General features: G+C 38.3%; 1 protein-coding gene across 6 annotated transcripts in view; it reads right to left on the minus strand.

Annotated features, from left to right (window-relative positions):
• The window catches only part of PPP1R9A (protein phosphatase 1 regulatory subunit 9A), a 135,991-nt gene that overhangs the window by 43,391 nt on the left and 65,789 nt on the right, over positions 1-26,811 (minus strand). For all 6 annotated transcript variants that reach the window (XM_048305213.1, XM_048305227.1, XM_048305221.1 and 3 more), the window contains exons 3-5: positions 20,491-20,623; positions 19,877-19,997; positions 14,370-14,474 (exon numbers count right to left, since the gene is read on the minus strand). In XM_048305213.1, the coding sequence (XP_048161170.1) occupies positions 14,370-14,474; positions 19,877-19,997; positions 20,491-20,623 (359 nt within the window). The remainder of the gene's footprint in view (positions 1-14,369; positions 14,475-19,876; positions 19,998-20,490; positions 20,624-26,811) is intronic.

The following is a 26,811-nucleotide window of genomic DNA, read 5'->3' on the forward strand; positions in this document are numbered from 1 at the left end:
AGTGATCAGACCATGACAGGAGGGGGAAAATAGAAGTGACCATGACATGCCTTCACTCTAAGTTTCAGTAAACTATAATCAGCTCCATTCCCTTTAGAGGCATGTATTTTCCAGAAAGCTACAGAAGACCAGATTGTTATGGATGCACAGCACACTTATTGCAGCTTATAGTGAAAGAAACACGCATCAGAGTAACTCCTTCCCAGCCTGACTTAGAAATTATCTTCTATTTCTGAGCTTTTATATTTGTCTTCCTCTGGTCTATAAAACAGAATCTATTTCCACATTTTAAAATCTGACAGACGCGATTTCCTTAATTTTAAGCTGCATTCAAATCTTTCTTTTATTTCATGAACTTCTGTTGCTAAGGAACGTTTTCTCCACTGTTAGCTACTGCGGAACACTGGGCACACACTTCCTTGGCTTAACAAAAGACAAGGGCAGTGCCTCTTTCTTGGTTGAGACTTACAAGAATGCTTCTCAATCTTGCTTTCAGCAACTAGAACTCAGAATTGGTTTGGATTGTAACACTTTCTTTTTTCAGCACAGTGGCATAACCATAATTAGGTATGTAGCTATCTACAGAACTAATCATAAACACCCATTACACGGTACCAACACACTGTGAACTACTAAACAAAAGCACAATTCAAAAATGTCAAGCTGAAGAATCATTTTCTTAGAAGGCTAAAAAGACAATTAGGTAATTACGGATGAAAGAAGTACTACGTAGAGCTGAAAAGCACAATAAGGTGACACTGAGCTACTGCATATAGTAAATTATTTGTTTCCACAACATTAGCCTCGAATGATGAATGTAATTTATTACTTGAATGAGAGGCAGAGATGTGTCTTATATCCCATGCATGAAAATTTTTTCCATTAGTACTGCCTATCACTGTTAAAAGCTTTTGGGATTTGTCATCCATGTGTCAGCCAACTTCTCATCAGTGGATGACCCTGGGTCCATCTCCTATGCCAAATAATTTTTCAGATTCTATGAAGTCAGGCACTACAGAAAAGACCGCAATTTGGAGACTATTTCAACATCATCAAAATATGCAAGTAACTAATTACTTCCAAAAGCATAAGAAAGGTGAGAATGAGTGACTCCATTTGAAATAATGACACAAGGTGCTCTGAAAATAATTTGCAAGAAAGTGTCTTAGCTTAAAAACATCAATAGCAAATACAGCAGAAACTAGAACAAAACTGAGGCAATAACATCAGCATTTTAATTCTGATCAGATCAGATCCCAGTCTGGCACTCATCCCACTATTACAAAAGATGACATTAGTTCTCAGTAATGATAAAGACCTTGGGCTGAAAGAAAAAGGATGTTTCTTCATGGCCCCTACACTTCATCTGTTCTGCATACTGACTTGTTTCCTCTAAATTTTGATTTTAGAGCCAAGTATTACAAAGACTAAATCAGTCATGTTTTCAGACTCAATTGGGAGGAACAATGAGCTTTTAAAATTACTACATGAAGTAAAAAAGGATTTAACCCATATTTGTTGTGTGTTTGTCTCCTCTAATGCAAAAACAAATTGAAAGTAAATAGAGAGAGAAAAAAAAAAAACTTCTATTTCAAACAAACATTTTAAGCAAAATTATGCATGAGTACATTACCTACACATAGTCGAGAGAGCACCACATTTATAAACACGTGAGGGAGATCCTCAATGTGTAAAGTTATGAAACCACACAAAGTGATGCAAATATTGTATTCCCTCTGGCCCTCTGCCTGGTAATTCACCTCCCTTGGAAAATACAAACCTCAAAATACTTCATACAATCATTTTCGTACACTGAAAACTTAGAATAAACAACATCCAATGCATCTGAAGTCTGGTAATTCCTGATAATTTAGAAGTGTTATTTGACACGTTAGACTGTAATGCAGTAATATTTTCATACAGACAAACAAGATTAGGTAGGATTTAAAAATATGAAACCTTATTAATTGAATTTTTCTTCTCATGCCAAAGCCACTTACAGTTTACAGTGATGTGATTTCCAAGGCTTGAATCACATGTCAAAATGAAGTTACTCAGTGATACCTGAAGCTGTTAGATGGTATATGAATAAAAGCCTCCAGGCAATGACAAAGTTTAAAGCAAATGTTTTCCAAAATAGAAATATATAAGTAATGTTCTAACTTCCTACAATTTATTGCTTTAGAGTGAGACATATCCACATTGTCTGAAAATAATTTTTAGCAGCGTTCAGTCTACAATTGATATCAGTTCTAGACAAAGAATTGTAAATTTGTAAAATGGAATACTATGTTCTCAGCAATTACAGCTTTTTCAAACTAAACCAAACTTTTTGTCATGTTACATTCCATGATCTTAAGAATACCATACATATAATTATACTTAACCTATAATTGAGATAAACCATAAATTCTAAAGTTACAATTTAAAGTGGGAGGTGAATAAAAGTAACTTAGAAAACCATAAAGCCGGGGCAGATTAAAACTCTTAAGCATGAATTAGATATTTATTCACAGAATGGCTTTAAATACAAGAACTATCTTCATCTGAAGTGTTTAAATATGAGAAAGACACATAAGGCTATGATTCCCTGACCAAAAAATTAGTCACTGAACCATAATATGCACACTTCAACAAAGTGGCTAATTATATAATTCAGATCACTTTGGCTCAACAAAATTAAGCCCATGCATTTCAGACTTCATTAATTAGTCTCAAGGGCTAGAAGTATTATACGAAAGAACTATAAATTCTGTCAGCAATAATATATTTGAGAAGCTGGTTATGCTTTTAGATATGAGACAAATGAGCATTTTACAGCCTTTAAACCACATCACAATAATATTACTCTTAATTATTAAGGCCAGCAAATGCAAAATAAACCCCAGCAAATCTGTGAAACAGCCATCACTGTACTAAATCTCAGGTCATTACTGATTTTTTCTGAAGTCTTTAAAAAAGAAGGAAGGTGGAGGAGAGAGGCAGGGCAAGAGCTGGCCTTGATACTCAAAAGTTACATGCAATTTAGCTTAATTACCAGATGTGAAATATTCTTTGTGGTTGTGATTAAAATAAACAGGGACGGAGCTAGAAATATAATTAATATTTGACTCTATCTTGGATTTTAGAATATCTAAAAGAATGACGTATCTTGAGAAATTGAAAATTAATTACAGTAATGGTGGTTAAGAAAAGCATTATACTGAAATTGGCAGCAACTCCTACATCTCCTGCAATCCATGATTTAAATATTTTGCAGCACACCCGATACATAGCCTTCTGCATATTTCCAGCTTTTATTAAATGAGGATCTGCAGACTTGTGCTTCTTGAAATAACTTATTGATTTTTTTATCAACTAGGGGAACCAGAAACATTATTATAAAAACTGATTTAAATTAAAAAATTTTCCACTTTGAAAATAGCTTTGGTACTAAAAAAATTGTGAAGGCACCAAATCTGTGACGCAAAAACTGAAGTTCTGCAGCACAGACTTTTAGTGAAATGCGTTAATGATTTCTCCTGAAAATACTTCAGGCAGTAAGTGCTCAGTTAAAAATACATTAGCATGGTTTCCTTAAAAATCAAGTAAGAATACAGCAAACACATTCTAAGAAAGAATGGGGGGTTTTCTGTGCCAGGATTCCAAATATTTTCTTCTAACTTTTCCTAAAATACAGTTTGGTCCATAAAAATGTACAGTAAAATTCATTCAGGGAGTTTTACAGTCAGATGCCTCATCCCTGGAACTGTTCAAGGCCCATGTGGATGGGGCTTTGAGTAACCTGCTCCAATGGAAGGTATCCCTGACCACAGCAGAGGGGTTGGAACTAGATGATCTTTAAGGTCCCTTCTAACTCAAACCACTCTACGATTTTAAATATGGTTTTCCTCTGAGCTTTAAAGTCTGAAGCTGCTTCTGCTACCATTTATCTCATTTATTTCAAGATGTCTTCAATTACCTAGTCTGGCTGCTTCCATTAGGTTAACAGCCACATAATTAATCCAAAGTGCTTAAAGGGGTGTGAACCCTGTTAAGGAAGCGGTTTTATTTAGTCACAGCAGCACAAGCTGGAATTTGTTTGGTTTTAATGAACAAGATCAACCTCTCCCAAATAGCAGTCTCAAACACAGAAATCACTGACTGCCTATAAGGAATTCACAGCCTATGAGCTTCCATTACACTTTTTGATATGAAATTATTTGAAACTTCTAAACAGTCTTTGCATCACTGAATAATTTCAGGTGGAAGGAAACTGGTCCAACCCAAGCCCCTGACTTCAAAAGATGGCCAACTTTGTCATGGCCTTGATCAGAATGAACCTTGCTGCAACTTCTGTTCATTGCCTGTTATTTTGTCCCCTTGTACTGAGAGTTATAAAGAATCTGGGTTTACCCATTCTACCTCATGGATGGTAGTTGAGACAACAGTAAGACACCTGACACTCCATTCTTTTCTTCAGAGTGAAGATGTTCTTTCCACCTCTTCCCAGGATGTTGCCGCACATCTGCTCTCTAGCTCTCAGTGTTGCACAGTGATGCTGCTCCAGATGCCAGACTCACAGCAGCCCTTGCCTCATAAGGCTTCTGTCAGCCCACTTCTGACTGTTGGAAGATCCTGTGATTGCAGCCCTGTTAGCCTATCTACCTCATGTGCAAACTTATGTCAGTAAATCCACCCAGTCTGCCCATCTACCAGAGACAGGCATGTGCACAACAATCTTTAAAGCTACTAGCTGGAACCAAGGGGACTGGTAGACGGAAATAAAAAAGGTTTGCCTGGAGATAAGTGACCCAAAACTAACACACAAGCCACAAACTCTGCTTGGAAATCAGCACCCAAAGTAACATAATGAAGTGACCACCATCAGTGAATGAAAGGGGCAATGCCTGAGTGAATTTATTTAGGGTCACATAAGCAACATCGAAGAGGGAGATCTGTGTAGTATCTAGTGCAGGATGCTGGCTATGTAAAGCCAGTACAGACAAGGAGACTTTGGGCAAGAGCCTCCAAGGATCCTGGAGATAGAGTTGCCAGTGAGATGAACTGATGTGCAGAAGTTCTGCAGCCTCCATCCTTGTCCCCAGACCCAGGATAAAGTAAAGTATTCTGAATTTAAAGACAGACAGCAAGACTCCAATTTACCTCTTTGGGTTGGAAGGGACCATGCCATGAACAGGGGCACCTTCAACTACATCAGGTTGCTCAGGGTCCCATTCAACCAGGCCTTGAACAGTTCCAAGGATGAGGCATCCACAAATTTTCTGAGAAGCCTGCTGCAGTGCCTCACTACCCCGTGAGTAAAGAACTTCCTAATATTTAATCCAAATCTCTCCTCTTTTAGTTTAAAACTTGTCCTATCGCTATCTGTCTGTGTAAAAAATCACCCTACCACTGTTTCATAAGCCCCCTTTCAGTACTGGAAGGTACTATAAAGTCTCCTCAGAGTCTTTGCTTCTCCAGGCCGAACACTTCCAGCTCTCAGCCTGTCTCCAGGAAAGGTGCTCCAGCCCTCTGATCAACTTCGTGGCCTGCTCTGGACCCACAGCAACAGGTCCATGTCTTTCTTGCGTGAGGACTCTAGAGCTGGATGCAGCACTGCAGGTGGGGTCTCATAAGGGCAGAGAAGAGTGGCAGAATCACCTCCCTCACCCTGATAGCCACCCCTCTTTTGATGCTGACCCAGGATGTGATTGGCCTTCTGGGAAAACAATGTTATCAATGGTGCTGGTGGAAGAGCAGCAAAGTCACAGATTAAACATCAGAAAAGCCTCAGCGGACTCTTCAGAGCATCTTGGATACAAGCCCCTGATAAACTATGCTACTATCAACACTAAATGGATATTGAGTCAGACGATTAGGAAGTCACGTAAAAAACCCACACAATAATATTAATACACTTAGATTAATTATTCCCCCAGAAATCAATTCCAGTCTAGGGCCTCCCTAACACATTAGCTTTACTCAAGAGCACTTCAAAATTAGCCAAGGGATTCAATGTTTTGGCACCTCTCCGGATTCTGGTCCTTACATTACTCTGTTCTTCTGAGAGTGCATGTTAAGAACGAATTCCGTCTCTTTCCAGACAGCCTGACAGTATCCCAACACAATCCTTGCTTACAAGGTTTCCTTGAATATAGGGTGATAATTTAATCAGCATTTGCTATAGCACCACATGATTCTTATGGGAATGGCCAGTTAAAAGAAATACATTTGTAAATCTATGCTTTAACATAGTTGAATGCAGTCATCTCTGTTCTGAAGGTACAAGTGCTAGCAGGACATGTTTCTAAGAAAAACTGATTGCTTTTTGAGGTGAGATCTGTCTTCCCTCACCCTCACCCTTGATGGTATCCATAGGGAAGAAATCCAGAAAGAAAATGCAGATAGGTCACAAGCTTCTGAGTTCAGACCATGTCCTTAAACTGGATGATGACATGATCCAGATTCTAGGCAAGATCGACCATCCTCACAGCACAGTCCAGCTAAGTGCTCCTACAGCACCATCTGTGTAGTTTGGCGAGTTATCCTGCAAGGATGAACAGCAGGTATTTCTGCCCAGCTGTCACAGTGTTGTATCCCATTAATCAAGGTACACCAAAACTATGTGGGAGTTTCCACAAAATAGTACCTTGGATGAAGGATAAAAAAAATAGCTAAATAAACATATATTATGATATTTCAGTTGCAGGGTTAGGAGTTTATGATTAGATCCATCCAAGTTGAGGATGAAGTGATTCAAAACCTGTCAAGTTGTTCCTTTTTCCAGGAAAAGACAAAAAAAGCTGCTCCTAATGAAATCCAGTCCCACTGAATCTTACTCATTCATGTTACACTTAATTTTAAAAGCCATGCTTCAATACCTAGAAGAATAGTTTATAATTCAGACAAAATATTTAAATGAAGATTTCTTTATATATTTCACACTCAAAACATATAATTTCCTGTCCAAATGTGCAAATATTTCAAGAAAAAACTTGCCATAAAATTTAAATTAGCAAGAACTCAGGACACAGGGGCTATGTTTATGCCAGTAAATTACACAGTGCCAGGGAATGCTTCCAAGCACTAGTAACTGATCATCATATTAAAATTGTATTACATCATTGAAACAGTCTTTGAAACAGTTTGACCCAAGTTAACAAATATTCTGCTGAAGAAGAATACTCAGACACAGTCCAAGAGTTAGCAAAGGCTAGGAGTCAGCTTGGATGTTTCCAAAGGACAATTTGGATATGGCCACCCTGCTCAGAAAGTTACAACTCTTTAAGGGTAGACTGACCACTCTGGTGCCAGCTGGCCTCAGCGCAAACAACAGTCCAAGGCACAGCTTGTCTACTACACAGGCACAGCCAAGGAATATAAACCAGCTAAGCAGTGATGAATGCAGTCTTATCTCACCCCTGCTAAGGGGTCAGAGTACTCTTGAGTAGTTTTTCATGTTCAGCATACTATTCCTGGTAGTCTTACAGAACAATTACCAGTGCTTTGCAGAAAGTAGGAGTTCTTTGCAGAAACCAGAAAAAAACAGCTTATAGAATTATGGAATATTATGGAATCTTTAGTATAACCACAGTCAATTAAACAAGAGAAATTTACACTGCTTTGGCACACAGCACCACACATTTAGTTTCTGCAGGATCTATAATTCAGATTTATCAAAGAAGCAGAAAGTGCACCAAGCACACATAGCTTCTGAAGCAGACTAGAATGAAATCCCAGCTCAGCAATCAGCATTGCAGAGCAAAGGACTTTTCTTTCCTCCTCTTTTTATCTCCTCAGCTCCGGCACTTGGATTCAAGGAAAAAGAAATAGACAAGGAAAGGAAAAACAAAACCACAACCCCCAGCCAGAAAACTGGTAACATAAACCAGCTCTCTGAAGCAGACATGGAGTGTGGTATTTTTTTGGTTTGGGTCCTGTCTCATTATCCAGTAAGTAGCAGTCCTGCCTCTACCACAATGTGGATCTGCACTACGGAGAATGCCTGCAAATTTTAAAGGACCCAGCTGTTTCATAGGGTAAGAGCACAGGCAGGCAAAGTTAGAAGGAGCAAAAGAAAATCTGCACAGGCATGCGCACTGGGAGATGATGTTGGGGAAGATGAAACAGGAAAGCCTTATAAATATGATTGCCTGACAAAAGATTTTGGGAATATGAAAACTACAGGCAACATCGAAATGAAAGCCACTTTTGAAATACCAAGTCTTAGTTGCTGAACAACTAGAAAACAATGGTATGGCCGACTGAAGGTAATCCCCTCTTGATTGAACAATACCCTCTGCTTGCAGGCAGGTCCAAGGGTCAGAGCAGACCCTACTAGCTCAGCAGAAGGGGTCCAAAGAGTAGTTTTTAGAAGTTAAGATGTAACACTCTATGGTAATATAAGAACTCTTATAGGCTGTATGTAAATGCTATAGGATTTGTATCTTGTATTAGATTGGTTAGTGACAATTAGAATATTCAGTACAGAAGATGATTTATTGTATTGTAACCAGGACTTCACCATTCTATTCTATTCTATTCTATTCTATTCTATTCTATTCTATTCTATTCTATTCTATTCTATTCTATTCCATTCCACTCCTCTCTTCCACTCTCATACTCGCTCTCTCTCTCTCTTACCCGCTTACTCTCTTGCTCTCTTGGGCCTGCTCCGAGCTGAGTCTGGCAGCTCTGAGCAGTGCCCCTATACCCACGCCCTTTGCAATAAACCGCATGTTCAAAGATCTGCTTATAGAGATCTCCGTCCGTAACCTACAGATGAGAAGAGTATTACCTAGACAAAGGAGTCACAACAAAGCCACACAGTTCAGTGTTACTGTCAACAAACAGCATTCCCATCGGGGCATACTGCTGCTGGTTAGGTCCTAAGGGGGACTTCATCTGTCCCCTACACTGTCCTAGTTCTTGCAAAGACATGACTGTATAAATTACCTTTCCAGATGCTGCGGTGGCAAACAAAACTAACAGCAGGCATGCAAATACTATTTTCAGAAACAGTGTATTTTTCAGAAAAAATTCAGCTCAAGATGGGGTGAGGAATTCACTGAGGAAGGAATAAATGACATTTCAAGTTGATGTTAATGAACAACCCATTATTTTTACTTTTCGCCCTTTAATTGTTCCTTGTATAAGAGCTATATAAAAGTAGAAATTTGTCTGAAAGATTGCATTTTCAGTTTAGTAAGAGATAAAAAAATTAGGCTGTGAATTAACTGGGAGTTGAAACACAACCCTGCTTTGAATTAAAACTGTCCAGATAAGAAAAAAACAAAAAATGGCAATAAATTATTCTTTATTAGAACAGAGAGTAGTTAACAGTGAAAAGCCAGAGGGCTGGATAGTTAACTGCTATTGTTAGAACATACTCTTTAATGATCTAGAAGATGAATTAGACACAGCAACATTGGCTAACCAATTATTTAAGATGGAAAGACTTTGATGCATTTCAGCAGAATTTAAATAAACAAAAGCAGGTAAACTCATTAGCAGGTTAGAATTAATACAATTTATAACTTTCATGGTGGTACAAGTCATGATAAACCAAACAGGTTTTGCACAGGTTCCGTGTGGTTCCCCAAAGTCCAGAACTGATTTAGAAAGCACCATGAGAGCATCCGCTCAGTGCCTAGCAACAGTTTGGAAAGCTGAGAAAATGTTTAGTCACATTCATACAACAGGATACGGAAGGAGAACACAAAATTTAAAATTTGCGTCTCCAGTAAAACACTGAATTTGGTTAATGTCCTTAAAAGGAACCTTTCAGAGGAAAGTAATAATGCTAAAAGCATACAAGCAGCATACGAAGGACTGGGATTTTCTCATGATTCTCTCATGCAGGACCCTTTCTACTTATCAATGCAGTAAGTCTGCCCAGAACCACGTCCTCCTTTCCTGGGACCCTGACTTTCCCAGAGCTGTGCAAGCACAAATCTTTGTATCCAGTAAGTATGATAAAAGGATAAAGTTTTCTCTATGAAAGAACTAGATTTTTTCTCTTGTGGGTATGTTAAAAAAAAAAAAAAAAAAAAAATTGCCTGGAGGCATATAACTCTTCAAGTGAGCTTTCTCTGGCAGAGACCGTAGGGTCTCCCAGAACCCCTTCATTATGATGAAGTAAGAAAGCGGGGTCAAAAAGGCTTAACATCATCCAAGCAACTTCAAAAAACAGTTCTGATACTCAACACCACAGTCCATGGGGAGACTGCAAGCAAAGTAACACAGGAAAAATTCTGTGACAGGATAGCATTCCCACTGTCAAGCTATCTCCTTAGCCTATCTTTTATGACTGCAGGCACCACTTGCAAACTTCAAGCTGATGGGTTACATCCTAAATAGGGTCAAAAGAAGAACAGAACAATTAGTGGTATTAGTGTGGCTCTGCCCTCTGAGCCATTAATCTTAGAGCAGGGGTGACACTCAACAATATTGAAAACAACACACATTTCAAATCCCTCCTGTATAGAATCAAATTCTGAAATCTACTAATATGAGATATAAGTAAACTAAATAGTTATGCGAAATTATAAAGAAGACTTGATATTTACATCAATTGAAGTAGCATTCATAGTTGTATTTGCCTGATTAGAGTCACGAGGACACTAATTCTCATCCTGAAAAACACAGGCTGATTGCCAGCTGGGATTATGAAAGAATTCCATCTCTTTCCTTTGCCTCACAGGCTACCAGAGTACATCTGGTGGGTACTGATTATCTTTCTAGAAAACATTATAAGAAAGAATAATTTAATTTATTATCACTGGAGAAGTCAAATTGGTTGAGCCAATGATCTTTCATTATGGTATGATGACTCTGCTGGATAATCCAATACTGCAAACAATGGATAAAATAATTGTAGATGCTTACATTTGCTCTTCTTTCACTTCCTCTCTGCCTCACCTAGAATAGTTCAAAAAGTAAAAGCCATGTCTTCATTTTCACAAATTCTTTATTGTGTCAGCTACAGACAGTCTGGATACATTTTTTTCTGGTAGAAAAATTGCAGAAATCTATTCTAGGTCAACGACTTCCACTGTCAGTATCATTCAAAGTGTTCAGAAGGCTCAAAGGAGAAAAATAGATCACTAAGTATTGGTATTATGCAAGCTCTCTGAAGAGGTATTGACTGCATTTATCGCAAAGAATTAAGAAGTGGCTTTGATGTCATTCTATTCATGAATGTCCTTTCTTTACAACTGATCTCACATAATAAACCCTGCTATAAAAACCAGCATGCATTTTGACTAGATTAAGGACAAAACTACTTCAGATACGTAATGCTGTGGGATATAAACACAAAGTAATGCCAGTGAAAGGCACTCAAATCTCTGTGTGTACAGGACATCAGGCAGAAGAAAGGCACAGATTTTGTATGCTGTGATCACAAAGACAACTATGCTTATTAAAGCAGTTCTATAAATCCCATCAAGCTGACACTATTGAGCAGCAGATATGCGAGTAAGTGTGAACGTGATTCCTCCTGTGAAGGAAGGATTCGTGAAGCTGCCTTGCCTTGGATCAGGTAAGATGTGCTTGTACACTGCCTACACACTGGCAGCTCAGCTGGGACAACCCCCGCAGGAACAGCAGGAGGTGGTTATAAAGCAGCAACCCTTCCGCTGCTCCTGCCTCCCGCAGTGACACGGATCATTAATGGCAGCTGCCATGGGAATGGAGCACTCAAAGGGCAGGAGCACTGGTCCCTGCACTGCCAACAGTCAGGAGCTGACAGCTGAGGGCAAGAAAGGGATTTTGCCCCAACAGACCCTTCCATGTTGTCCCTAATGTTCTGGAGCAGTTCAGGTGCAGAGGTGGTCACTGTCTGCCAAAGGCAGTGGAGATGAGGGATTCTCCATCCTAGCTCTAACACAGCAGGAAAGAGGATTTGTCAGAAACCAATTGCTCTCTCCGCAAAACAAGAGGCAGGCACGGCACTTTTTGTCATGTATCAAGAGAAAACAGTCAGGAAGTTAAAAATACCTTATTTTCTTTCATATCTAAATTCATCGATATTAGCTCTCACTTTCTTTACAAGCAAATGTTTAAGCTTGAACTGAAGCCAAAACATCAAGCATCCTGAAATATCTATCTCCAAAAAACAGCTTTCTGGAACCATTTTTCATTTTGTGTAAATAAAACCAATGTAGAGCATCAGGCAACAAAACAATCCAAGACTGGACCAGAAGCTAAGCCGGGGCCTGTGCCACACAAGGCTTGGCCACCTTGTCACATCTCGCTCCCAGCCTACCACAACCAGGGAAAAATGATACATTTCTCAGCTGGCTTGCATGAAGCAGAAAGTAGTCCTTCTGAGCATTTCTTTCCATGAAGTTTAAAATGAAACAAGAAATTGAGGAAGTTGCACCAAATTCTACCCATTTCTTTTCATCTAATTAGAAATACACATTAGTAAGACACTGCTAACCACATGGTATGCTCTTTATGTATACATTACTAATATTTTAGTATTATTTTCTATTGTAACTCATACAGTACTTAAAATTTATTATTAACTGAGGTTTTTTGGGGGTTTTTTTGGTCTAGTTTTGACACTAACACACTGGGTCATTTTTTCCATGAAAACTCAGTATCTTAATCTCACAAGGAAAAATGTAGAAACTCAAATATCTCTCCTTGATAAATGCTGCCTGTCAGAAGCCAATGATCCCAGTGCACAGGATACACAGTTCACTTGACAATGTGAGCTCAACAACAATGAAGAAGTACTTTTTTCAGTCCCCCATTTTGTGACAAGGGTCTAGATTGCAACCAGTCTCACTGTAATTTATTTCCTGAGAGAAGACTGTGGGAGTTCTGTGTGAAAATTGTTTTATGTTTCTTCCTTCCTCCATTACTATGCCATGGAAGCAAGTATTCTATTCTATAACTTACACAGTAATAATTACACAGACTAAGCTGATTATCAATGTACACAATACATATGTTTTATGTGACTGCTTTCTTTTTTCCTCTTTCCTTTTGAACTAGAACATCAAACACAAAATATACATAACATTTGCTTTGTGTACACAGGAACACATTTTTCTCTGTCATAAGGATTTTATGTTTGAAGGTCCCAACTGCAGAAAACTTAATAAAATATATACTCATTTTCATAGTTAAGTCAGTAGGAACACTCACAGCATGTGTGAGTCTTTGCAGAAATAGTAATGGTGTAACTTCAACTGTAAATGTTACACAAAAACATACTCACCCATAATTACACTAGTTTCTAATAATTTTTTTTCCTAAATAACCTCTTTCAAATAAAAGATTGATCAACCACCCCCCAAGACTCTTTGCAGAATTCACATCCCAGCATTATTCCTCATTGTTATGCAGGATCAGCTATGGAATTATAGTGGAAGTGTGCCTGCCAGCATATAACACCACCATCTGAGAGGGTCTGCATATATTACCACCTATAGTTTAGTCATGGTTCAAAAGAAGTCAGCTCTGGACTCATTAATTAAAGAATTCAGTTGTATTCCCTGGAGAAGATTTTGGAAGAGAACCAAAAGGTGACTACAGAATGGCTGCTGCTTTTAAAATATGACAAAGATATTTTTGGATTTATCTTGTAGAGTTAAATCTTTACTGAAATTAACAAGCTATTGAAAAACTCCATGACTGAACAGGGTTTTAAATGGCAAACCAGTTCATTTCTAGGGAAACAATGTTCTTATTAATGACATTTTATAGCTTTGCACTTAGATTAGTCCAGAAGCTTACTTGCAGTATATGTTACATTTTCTAGTCTGTTCATTATTTTATGGATTTTTACAGGGACACCTTTCAATTAACCACAGTATAGGAGCAGAGGGAAACCCACAGATGGTGCTGGGAGCTCAATTAATTAATGCTGGGATGTTATTTTCCTCACTTTGGTAGCTATTACCACTATGGCATCCAATACTCTCCTCTCCTCTGTGTTGAGGTGGCATCTGAGGCACCAGAGTGCCCATCTCTTCCTGCTCCAACCCTGGAGCACAAACGTGGCCAGTGTCCCGACGGGAGGAGCAGGGAGGTGATCAGTGGCAACAGTTTCCATCTGACCAACACCCATGACCTTCATCATTCCAACTAATACAAACACCTTGAAGCCCATGCACATCTAGACTTGTGATCAAGAGCATAGTCGTCATCTATCTGCAATTTCGGCTTGGCTTGGTGGTCATATGTTAAAAATCTAAGCCAAAACAAAACTGTAATACTATATTTGATCCCTCTCTAGGGATCAAAGGAGAGAAGACACAGAGAGGCCCAAACCCCCTGATTCTTCCTGGGTACACTGAAAGCCCTGTGAAGGAAGCCAGGTAATCTTAAGTATTAAATTTCAATTTCTTTTTTACTTCTAAAATACTCACCTGACTTTCTCTTTGGTGTTTCTAAGAACAGTTGCAGCAAAATTTTGTGTAACACCAACCAGACTGATGCCATCAACTTCCACAATTTGGTCATTCACTTGGATCCTTTCAGGGGAAAAACACAAATGCATAAATAATTGTATGAATTCTTGTGAATTTTCAGAAAAACTTAGCATAGAGAGATCTTTCTAGTGTGATTTTAAACAAAAGCTCAGTCATAAAAGGATTGAGGTAAATATGAAAAAGAAATCATTCCTTGCACACAGACATCTCATAAATGCAGCTTCAAAGTTACCGTAACATTTAATATCATCAATTAATTATCAAGTCCCTTTCCTTGTATAGAAATACAGCAATACAAACTCTTGAATTTGTCATCTGAATGAAATTAAATGAAATACTTGAACAGCTCTTTTATCATTCTTTCCTAAGCTAATCTTGAAAAACATCCTAAGACACAGCTCTGGCATTTCATGTTAATGGAAAAAAAATGTAGTATTTAACTAAAACAACCTGCTCATCTGTGGAGAGAAGAACTTATGTATCAGACCCAATTGTGACATAATCTCTTAAGATATTTCATCCAACTTGTTCCAAAAAGATGAATCCCCAGTGTAAGAGTGATCTTGATGCACACCATCATAAGACTTTGGACTGTTTTAATGAGGACTCTCTTTTTGAAACCAAACACTTATTTACTGCTAATATACTTTTTAATGCAGAAAAACTTAAGACAGAATGAAAGTCATGCTGCTTTTATCTAAAGCAAGTGCTGCTACAAAATCCCTAGAGCAGGCACTGGACTCATCTGGATTACAAATCCCTGGAAGATGACTGCTATACTACTCTTTAGAAACGCACGATCTCTAAGAGTTTCAAAATAAAACCCAAACAAACACATCCAGAACTATAAAAGGGAAGAATTTTCAGGTACGTATATGAATTCTATTGATCCAAACTACAGCTTACAAAGCAACCAAGAAATAGGTATGAAAAAATCCTAATTAAATACCTAAATTAATGTATTTAACATCTTAGGATATATTAGTGATAAGACTTATTTTCAAAGAACAACAGAGGCTTCAACAGAATGCTGAAGTATTATGACATGGAGCACTAATTTCTCTGCCAAGTCTGAGGAAATGCTTTGCAGTGTTACATGTGTTCAAGCAGTATCTTCTGTTCTTTGGATTCCAGTGATGAGTAAGAAATACAGTATTTACTCTTTGGCAGCCTCACACCACAGAATGCCACCGTGTTCTAGGCAGGATCTCCCTTGAAAAAGGAAGCCCATAAACTATATTGAAAATCATACCAGGCATTTTAACCTCAGAATTTTACTTCAGTTTTCACTGAAATATTTAAGAAATACAGCAATCACATTAATATTTAATTTTGATTTTTTTTTAACTTTAGCAAACACAGAGTGCAGTTAGATGGCCACAGGAGTACCCAGAAAAGAACTTTTAAGAAGTTGGTGCCCACTGAGTGGGAAACTGTCACCCTCTTGGCTGAAAATGGTGGAAGAACAGATTCCTTTGAGATGACAACTTAGCTACAACACAGTACCTCACTATGCAGTGGACTAGCAGTGTTCAGTGTTCAGATACACAGGTACAGTATTTCAGGTGATGAAACATCATCTTAGAGAACTGTTGCCTGCCATTTCGTAAGCGGCTCTATATTGATTCAGTCTAATTCTATTTGTCCTTCAGGCCTATTTTGTATCTCCTTATTTCTTGGTTGTATAGCTCCTAAATTAACTTCCAACTACTATTTTTATAGCCAGTGTTCTCCAAAACTCCTTTATTTCTATATACACATATATTTTAATTATATATAAATATACATGCATATCAACATACAAAGAGCAGCCTTCCCGTTAGAGCCCACTCCAACAGGAGCTCCAGGCCTCCTCTATCTCTGAAATCTCGTTTCAAACACAAATGAAAAATTAGGCTCAGGTTGCCAAAGCCTGAATTATAGACATTTTACTGCTTTTATAATTAATAAAATTGGTAATTCTTCTGATAATTATTTTCGAATGCTCAGGACTTTAAACTCTGCCTGCAGATTACAGTGAAGTAGCAACTACAGAAGCAAACCAATGTATGGTTTCATATGGTTTCATATGGTTTTTCAGTATGATGAACTGAAAAATTTAATTCGTGCAGAGAAAACTTCTAGAGTTCAAGTTAAGAACTATGTAATGTTTCAAAACTGCTGCTCCCAATGTTATCAAAGTACTTTAAAAAGTGAGTGACTCATCACCACAATAATTTGAAAGAAGCAGCTATGGATTGATTGATCCAGGAAAAGATTTTATTTTTCATATTCAGTCTAATGGCTGATTTCATATTTTTCACACTATTAATAACCTCTCCTAATACTTATCAACATGCTTGCCTTTGGATCCATCTTGAAGCACCCTCATTGGTTAAGTACTGGCACACAAAACCTTTAAATATGACAACTAAATGCTACCTGCTTGTCTGCAGCAACATGAATCAAGCCAGTGGTGTTAAATCACTGAGAAGCCCCTTTGTACAGATTTTGTATTTCAATGGGAAACAAGTACTTTATATCATAATTTCATGGGTCTTTCAATAAAATATAGAAGCTATCCTACAGATACTGTAAGGTTTTAAATTGTAGCTTCAGAAGAACCTGGTTGAAGATTGCTATGCAATTATTCAGAATATCTGATGCAACTGTTGAAATAGTTTTATTTTCTGGAAGGAGACTTTGCTTTGCTATCAGTATTAATGATTAACTAGGCTTTTCATAAAGATGAAGTTAACAGGACCCTTTACAGTTGATGCACTTTATTGTGCAGAACTATCTGGTCCTGACTGAGAGGATTATATATCCCTTTCCCAAGTGAATGATCAGTCAGGCTCTCAAAGAGAAAATCAGAGTCCTATTTCTCAGCTGACTGAACATTCTGCCAGTTGAAAACCAACACAAATATTAGAATGGTCAAAGAATGATATTATTTTTTCTCAGCTGACAAGCTCCTTTCAGATGCCATCTAGGGAAATGAAAGAAGAGACTTGTGATGGAACATTAACTTCTGTAGCCCACTCAAACATGTGAATAATGAGAGGAAAAGAAATTACAGATCATAACAGAGCAGCAGTGAGTGACGGATTTTCAACCAGAGAATTTCACAAATAATACCAGTCGTGAGCTTAATGCCTTCTGGCTGAGGTCAAGCATACCCTTCAGAAAAACACTCACTTAAATTCAAAGTAATAGATAAAGTCATGACATCTTGAGGTGTCAGCTTCTTCATTTGCCTTCATAATTTTTAAGCCTATGATAAATCAGTACTTGGCTTTCAAGTTGATATCTTATTGCCAAGATCTGTAAAGATACCTCCAAGCCCAATCTAGAAGACAATACACTTCAGTAGCAATGTTACTAAACTTTGTGACCCCCTGCCTTCTAGAGTCTTCTGTTTAAATTTTTGGGAGGTTTCCACAGCAGAACAACTTTTTGCCTCGTTGAAAAGTTAGAGGTGTTCATCAACAAGGAACATGTTACTGCAATATATTTTTTAGAAGATAGCATCAACATCTTAAGAGTTTTTTCCTACTCTTATTTATAAACAATATTTTCATATTGTTTCTAACGCAATAATGCATTAATGGTTAAAATCAGAAAATGAGGATGCATATAAGTTGATTTAATTGCTTACATATCGGAGAAGTAATATTTTATTGGCATGAAAATTTACATAGTTATGCACTAGGACAGAACGACAAATTGTATGGGTTGGAAGATATTTAAGAATACTTTTCATTATTAAATGATTACATAGTAAAGAATTTTTCTATCTCCTAATGAGAAGAGGTTGGCTTGGTTGTGGCAGGTATTGTACAATACACAGATTGGCAGGTGTTGTATAATACACAGATAACTGTGCCCCATATGATAGGAAATATTTTATGTTCAAAAGGAGTTATTTAGCCTGCACATACCAAATAAGCAATTCTAGAAGCAAGCAGGTTTTATATGAGCATTTTACAAGACTACACACACCAATCCACTTCTTTAGTGGGCAAGATTTATGGTATGAAGAGCTTCCTACTTCAATTAATTAATGTACTTTCAGTGCTGTAGGTGTGAAAACTGAACTCTGGAACAGAAGACTATCCAAAGTAAGAAATATAGAGTAACAGTCTGTGTTAGTAAACTTGAAGGGAGTGTATTTAGTAAAAGTTCAAACATTCAGGTAGACTAATTATTTCCCTAATCACAGAATCATCAAGGTTGGAAAAGATCTTCAACATCATCCAGTTCAGCCGTCAACGTTGCAGCTCAATCACTCCTAAACCACATCCCAAGTGCCACATCCAGATGCCTCTTCAACACTTCCAGAGACAGTGACTCCACCACCTTTCTGGGCAACTTAATTCCCATACCTTTCACTCTTTCAGTGAAAAAAAAGTTCTAATATTTAATCTGAACCTCACCTGACACAATTTAAGGCCATTTCCTCTCATCCTTTCACTTGAGACATGTCAGAAGAGACCGACCCCCACCCAGCTACAACTTCCTTTCAGGTGGTTGTTGAGAGTGATAAGATCTCCCCTCAGCCTCCTCTTCTCCAGGTTAAACACCCCCAGCTCCCTCAGCCACACCTTGTAAGACTTGTGCTCCAGACTCTTCACTAGCTTTGTTTCCCTTCTCTGGACACACTTCAGCACCCCATTGTCTTTCTTGTAGTGAAAGGCCCAGAACTGGACACAGCACTTGAGGTGTGGCCTCACCAGTGCCGAGTACAGGGGGACAATCACTGCCCTGGTCCTGCTGGACACACTAGTGCTGGTACAGGCCAGGATGCCTTTGGCTTTCCTGGCTACCTGGGCACACACTGGCTGATATCCAGCTGCTTGTCAACCAGCACCCCAAGTCCTTTTCCGCTGAGCAGCTCTGAAGCTGTTCCTTCCCCAGCCTGTAGCACCGCCTGGGGTTGTTGTGACCCAAGCGCAGGACCCGGCACCTTGCCTTACAGAACCTCATGGAGTTGTCCTCAGCCCATCAATCCAGCCCATCAAGATCTCTTCGTAAGGACATCAAATGCAGAGAGGTCAAATAATCAAATGTTGAACAGAATTCTTTTTCTTAAGTATTGCCTATCCAAAGCTAGCTTGAAGCCAATAGAACAGGTGGGAACTCAACACCTTTAGAATCTAAACTGCCTTCAAAAGTGACACAGAGCTTGGAATCACCCGCTTTGCTCAGGCTAAAGCATCTAGGTTCTCAGCAGTCACAAACACATATCTTTGGCAAATTTGTTCTTCTTAAGCAGTGTGAACTCATGGTACCAATTTAGTGTCTTCTCATAACCACATCAGGTACTTGGATCTTACCAATGGAATCTCCAAACTATACAGCTTGGATTACCATGACATACATTAAGCAAACAACTATTTCCTATGAAAATCATAATTTATAGTAACTATTGCTGAGAAAATTTCCAAATACAAAGTCTAGTTTACCTGCCATCTCTTTCTGCTGTCCCACCCTCTGTTACTGTTTTGACAAATATTCCCAGTTTTTCAAGGCCTGCATCGGCTCCAACTCCCATTCCAATAATGCTTATGCCAAGTCCATCTTCATCTGTGAAAAAGGCAAGAGAAAGCAGAAACTTATTACATTTGATCTGTACAGTTATTTGATAGGTAAACATTTATACTTTGGTTCCTCTTGGCTTTCTGTGTCAATAACGCTAATATTATTTTGCTTCAGTTTAAAAAACCTATTTGACTGCCATTTTAATTACACACAAAAAATACCATCTGCAGCCTTATGAGGAGCTTAGAACAACAGTCAAGATTTTTACTCCTCCAGTGAAGAATGAATATATCACAACAAACACTGTGTGAAGTCATGTTAATGGAGTGTCACAAAACAATTCTCTTAAGAAGGTAAAAACTGCCTGTCTCTGGGCTGCTTCTTTAATTCCTCACTGAACAATTCCTGAAATCCAAAAAGCCAAGGTGACCACAACAGATTCATGGAAATTCAAGATAGGCTCTCTAGGCATGTGTAGACTTCCTCGAACTTGTAGGTCAGTGTCCCAGGAAGTGGAAATGGCAGACAGACACCATACCTTTTTCTAGTTCAACTGGGAAGAGCTCCAGCTTTTCCACACGCTTCTCAAGTTCATATTCAGCTGATGCAGCCACTGGGTCAACTTCATCATTTCTCCTGTCATAGTCTTCATTAGAATATGTATTGAAAACCTGTGGAAATAGATCACAAATCATTCAGCTACCTACTCCAAAAAGACTTCCAAATCATTAAATTACATACTGCTTTAGTCCTGTGATGTTGCAAAGTTTGAAAAGGCTTTTAAAAGACAAATTTCTCCTGCTCATCCAAACTACAGGTTTTCTAATTTGTGCTTTTTCATTCAAGGAAGCACAACTATGGTTGCAAAAGTCAACTGAGTGTAAGTTTTTATCGTTTTTGATTATAAATTCAAAAGGTGATCTTTAATGTATGTGTTGGTCTATGCATAAAAATATTAAAAATACTTAACTCATTAAAAATGCACTATTAACAAACATTAACAGAGTCAAATACACTGAAATTATAATCTGTATAGTGTTTGTGTATTAGTCTTTAGGCCTTATGAAGTTCCGGTTTGCATTCATCCAAAGCTAGACCAGAAGATTACTAATCTACATCACCTACGGATATCATTAGAGATTATGATCCATATTATGTATTAACTTTTTTAGAACTGCAATATATACAGCCATGGGTATTTTTTTTTAACTAACCAGGTTTACAGGTTTATTTCATCTCTAAAGCAGTAATTTAACAGTGACTGCATTAATCTGATTATATTATTTATGCTACTTACTATCATAATTTCAGCATGGCCTTTAATCAGTGATTATTCAGATCCTCAGAAACATTAGTCAGGAAAAGCATATTTTCATATTTTAGAGATCAGAGTTTGCCAACCTGATTCATTTAACTGCCTGCACTTGGCAGTAAGGAAAGAATATGTGATATCATTAGTGGTAACAATTTTACTGAGCTTCAGTCCCATGGATATATCATATTCATCACTTCAAATAAAGGAAAACAGTTTTCCATATTTCCTTTTCCTCTTTTACAGACAACCTACAGAAGACACCATTGCGTAGCCATGTTTTCCTTTATCACTGTTCCTCTTAAAACATAAAACACTGCACCCTGCTACGTAGCTATACAAATATTCTGAAGGTCTTCAGAAGCCTGCTCTTTTACAGCCCTGCTTGAAGGCTCTGTCACAATGTCCCTGGAGGGAGCACACATGGCAGCTGGGTCATTGCCACCTGAGGTTTCACCTGCCTGAAAAGCTGTTCATTTCTTTTAAATAGTAAACATATTAAAGTTGAAATACAAAAATACTTCTAAATACTATTGTAAGTTTATTAACTATGTTATGGCTACCACAAAGCTACCAAAAAGCCCTCTCAGCTTTATACAAAGTAGTGGTTTAAACAGAAAAGACAGTAGTCACTCAGTGGGAATTTTAACTCCTGTATTTCACATCAATGTGAAACAATTAATTTCTTCTTCCAAGAAGACTGAGATGATAAAGGTTTTACAAGAATTCACAAACCTATCTCACATCGATTTTTAGTCATTATGATGCAAGAAAAAGGCTGCTTTAACTATATTACGCTCCTAGAAAGCCTACATAAATACATGCAAAGCCTAAGTAAAATAAGACACAAACTAAATGCTGTCCAATACCGCTGAACTTTTTATGCTGCTGTGGTATCTCTAAGATTGGAGAAAAAACACTGATGCAGAAATAAGTAATAAGGAGAGATGCAATTTGAGGCCACCATTTCTAGGCTGACCAAAGAAAAGACAAAACCAGCTGGAAGAGCCATGAAACAGCAGTGAAAAAGTGGTACAACCTCCCTGGCAGCTTCCTTTCTCTCTGGTTTGCTGTCAAAGGCAGCAGTTTTCACCAGCTCTGCTCACTAAGGGTTCCATGTTCAAGCCCAACCTCCTTCATGCTGCCATCAACCAAAATAAGGCTCAATCAATAGACTGAGACCCAACTAAAACATTAGTGAGCTAAGGTTTGACTGCAAACCTTTAGCTTTGAAATGCAGCAGTCATGCAAGCAACTACGGGTTAAAAACAACAGCTGTGAATTTAGCTTGAATCATCTCATTTATTAACATCATCAGAGAGACCCACACCCCAAATGTGAACGGAGATGAATTGCATCAAGGTAAAGGGAGATACTACTTGCTGGAGACAAAGAACAGCTGAGAGAGAGGTATAGGGGAAAATTATGTCACAAAATGAGTATATTTATTTCTGGATTTCTTTTCATCATGTTAATTGGCACCATTCTTTTCCTTGTGTTCAATGACTGGCATGAGATTATTGTGGAAGCAGTTTTAGATTTGTTGCAAAACAACTGGATATGCTTCAGGATATGCTTCTTTGAAAGCATCAAATCATATACTGAATTCAGGTTTGGGATGATCTTTCTTGAATCAGACTAGACAGAAGAGATAGCTTCTGGCTTGTACTCACTGTTTTGGAATATTTTGATGATCCCACTAAAAGGGAACTAAAGATACTGTTGGTAATGAAAAGTTATCATTATGTCTCCAAATACATCACACCACTCTTACCTAGTACCTCACCTAAGCATTCACTCTGAGACTGTAGATCACTGATTGTATAAATCTCTATGTTCCCTACCTGGCATCAATTCACTGTCTTTTGTACACTGGTCATATAATTTTGCCGCTTCCTTCAACAAGGCAGTTGTCTCCCCCTGACTAGGGGAAGAAGAAGAAGGATATTCTTGTATGTCATTTATCTCATTTAGTACAATCACATTTCATGGTTGACTGATTCTGTTAAATGAATCTCTGGGTGTTAAACTGAAGAACAGTAAATTTGTGCTTGGAAATTTTCTATCTTTGTGAAACAGTCTATCCACCAGAGTAATGAACTGCTTGCTCAGTACAGTCATGAGAACTGTCACTCAAGATTTTACTGCGCTAAAAATAAGACAAACATTTATAACTTCTTCCTCAAAGTACGGTTAACGTGATTTAAGTAGAACTATTTCACCACGTCTGTTGCTGTTGTGCTTCCCGGAGTGTGCGTGGGATTTCAGACTCATGGGAATTCTCCCATTCCCTGTCATTTGACAGATCTGGTTGTACTGCCACTCTGGCCAAGTACCCAGTACAGTAAAGTCACAATCACAGAATATGCTGAGTTGGAAGGGACCCACAAGGATCACCGAGTCCAACTCTGGGCCCTGTACACGACCATCCCCAATAGTCACATCATAAGCCATTACTTAAAGCAAGCTCTTTCACATGAAAATACAGTATAATATCTTAACCTCTGATTTTACCACTACAAGTATTTAGAAAAAAGTAAGTTTCCATAGAATCCACTTGTGACATTTTCTAGGATTTACAACAGCACTTATGGAAACAAAAAGTCAACAGCGGTGACATGTTGAAAGAAACCCTGAAGAACTGCTGTTAACAGAATGTACTTCTGTGTTCTCTAAAGTGACAGAAAAAGGGGTCATCAGTGATTCACCTGGCACCAATATAGTAACAAAGTGTAATACCAAAGAAGCGGGTATAACTGTTAGGCACCCTGGGTGGCATCCCCAGGGAAATCATACATACGCACACACGACCATTTGCTTCTCTTTGGTAAAGCACAAGCTAGAGAAGACATGTCACTAACTATAAAAATATGTTGCTGACTAATGCAGAAAAAACCCTACATTTTTGCTTTAGTACTTCACCTTTAGAAGTAAGATCAGAAGGATGAAAACTGATTATTCTTGAAAAAAGGCAAAGTTGCATAAGTTTAGGGCATTTTTCCATAGCTCTTAACTACCAATAATTTATAGAATTTAGCTAACAGTAACCAGTAGATAGTGATATGGGGTTTTTTATTTTTTTAAGCAAGTCAGAATGGAGATAACTCTAAAGAATCACATGGGTTATCCTTCCCATGGGCTAACCAGCTTGGTGCCATATAAACCACAATATTAGTGTTGCATACAATAAACTGTGCAACATAAAAATTGTCTTATCTGATGTAAGGCTGAGAGAATTGAGGTAGTTCAGCCTGCAAAAGGGAAAGCTTAGGGGTGACCTAACTGTGGGCTCCCACACCTGAAGGTAGCCTATGAGAAAGATGGAGAGAGACAATTTACAAGAGCATGTAGTGAGATGCGGGACAAGGGGGAAGAGACTCAAACCGAAAGGGAACAGATTTAGAGTATCTATTATGAAGCACTGAGGATAACCTCTCTGGCTCTGCTGAAGAAGATAAATGAGGAAAAGAAATCACAATTTGATCATTACCTTCTGCTTTAAAATCTTTTTACAGCATAGCTCCAGGGAAGAGAGGAAGCACTGGCAATATCTGAAATGGGTAACTATTTTTTTAAAGAGTTTTTTCTCTGTGAAGTGGTTGCTTTGTCAGTCAAAGGCAGTGAGTCAGTGAGGAGGCTTCCTCCAGTTTTCCTGGCTTCATGCTCCCCTAAAGCCTGCGTGGGCATCAGCCGTCACTAATGCTTCAGCACAGAAGCATCCAGGAGACAAATCTTCCCAAGAAGCAATTGCAGGAATGAAACACAGATGGGAATTAGACATCAGCAATATTGAAAGAAACTGAACGTCCAATCCATGCCCAGGGTTTCCTGTCAGAAAGCTCCATAGGAGAAATATCTGGTTTAAGTGTCCTGAAACTCTGACAAAGAGACCTGCACAGCTGATTCATGCTTCTAAAATCTAAAAGTATCTGGGCCCAAGACTTCTCCACTCCACAGAGACCTCTTCAGATATATGACAATCCAGGAGCAGCTTCAACGACACACAAACTGTTCAATTTGTTGAGGTGAACTGGAAAATATTATCTCTATGTACCCTTGTTGAATTGGCACAAGTTATCAAGTTTTCCACCTGTTGGAACATCATGAAGACCATTTCTGGTAGAAAACCACAGTGTCACCATCCTGCAGCAGTGCCAACACATCTCAGTTTGGATCCATACATCTCTGTGCGCTACAGCATGTCCTCCTAAACCCAAACCATGCCAAGTGGCATTTCCTGGTGGGACACAAGCATTAAAATGCATGGGCTAACCATGTGCATTCATTAGGCCTGTGACATGAGAGTGCATTTGCTTCATGGTGTAAGTAGTTACAGATTCCTCTGATAGGCTTCTTTCACTGAACTTTTATATACTGCAGTTTTGGGCCAAAACATGGAACCAAAATTGCCTAGGTGGTACTATACATGGATCATCTCCCCTGTTCCTGCTACTTGGCTCACTTTCTGTGCGAAATCTTTAAAACACCTGTTTTCATTAAGTAGTTTCCTCGAATCAGTGAAAATTACTCTTTATATCCATTTATTATTTATTCTGTGTGTACCTGTTTTATTGCTGATGTACTAGTTTTATTACAATTTACATTGTTACTTGTCTACGTAGCAGAAAAATACAAAATCACTGTTGCTGTAAATGAGATGTGTGCCCCACATGAAAACTACATGCTGTTATTATCAGTTAAAACAGGTCAGAGTAATTATCAAGTAAAAGTAAGCCCTGTTACTGAAGAGTAAAACCACAGCTCACATGGAATTTGCAACTTGTACATCTATTAGGGTAGCTGTGTGTTTCAGTAAGTGAGTAAAGCAGCAAGATGCACTGAAACCTGGAGTTGACAAAGATATACAAACAGACTTATCTGAATATTCCTGCTTTTTTTTAAATATGGTAACGAGTTACAATTCCATGAGGTTTTTCCTTTCTTCTGAATTTTTTTTTGTCATAAGCATTAATAAAAATGGGAAATTGCAATACTGTCCTGTTTTATATTAATGGTACAGGCTAAACAATTTTCACTGAATTCTCTTTGATGAGTTTTGCAGACCTGGGTCTAAACCTCTGATAGTGGGTTGGTTTTTCTAATGCAGCAGCTTGGATGCAACAGTGTAATGGGAGGTACAAGTGACTAGTGAGGTAGCTTCCCTGAGACCTGCTGATCATGTAAGAATCCCAAGGAGACTTTTTAAGTGTTGTGTACTTCACAGGTACACTTCATATATGTCATCCCTTTGCCTGACCTTGCCTTTTTTTTTAAACTCTACTTTGCATTACTGTACATTACTGACTTAAATGCACTTTGCAACTGCTACTGTCTACTTTTGATCAGTTATCTACTATTCAGATAGAGAGAATAAAAACCATGAAGAAAAAAAGCTTTGTGTTTTTCAGTACAGTAGCTTGACAATTGCAGGGGAAAGAGCCAAAAGACAAGCTCCACCATCCTGCATTCCCATAAAGCTCAGGGTTCCTCAGAAAGTCCCTCCTGCCAGACTTTCACTGATCCTGGAGAGATCAGAGATGCAGGTAC

Source organism: Corvus hawaiiensis, chromosome 1, assembly GCF_020740725.1.
Source record: "Corvus hawaiiensis isolate bCorHaw1 chromosome 1, bCorHaw1.pri.cur, whole genome shotgun sequence".
Lineage (NCBI taxonomy): Eukaryota > Metazoa > Chordata > Aves > Passeriformes > Corvidae > Corvus > Corvus hawaiiensis.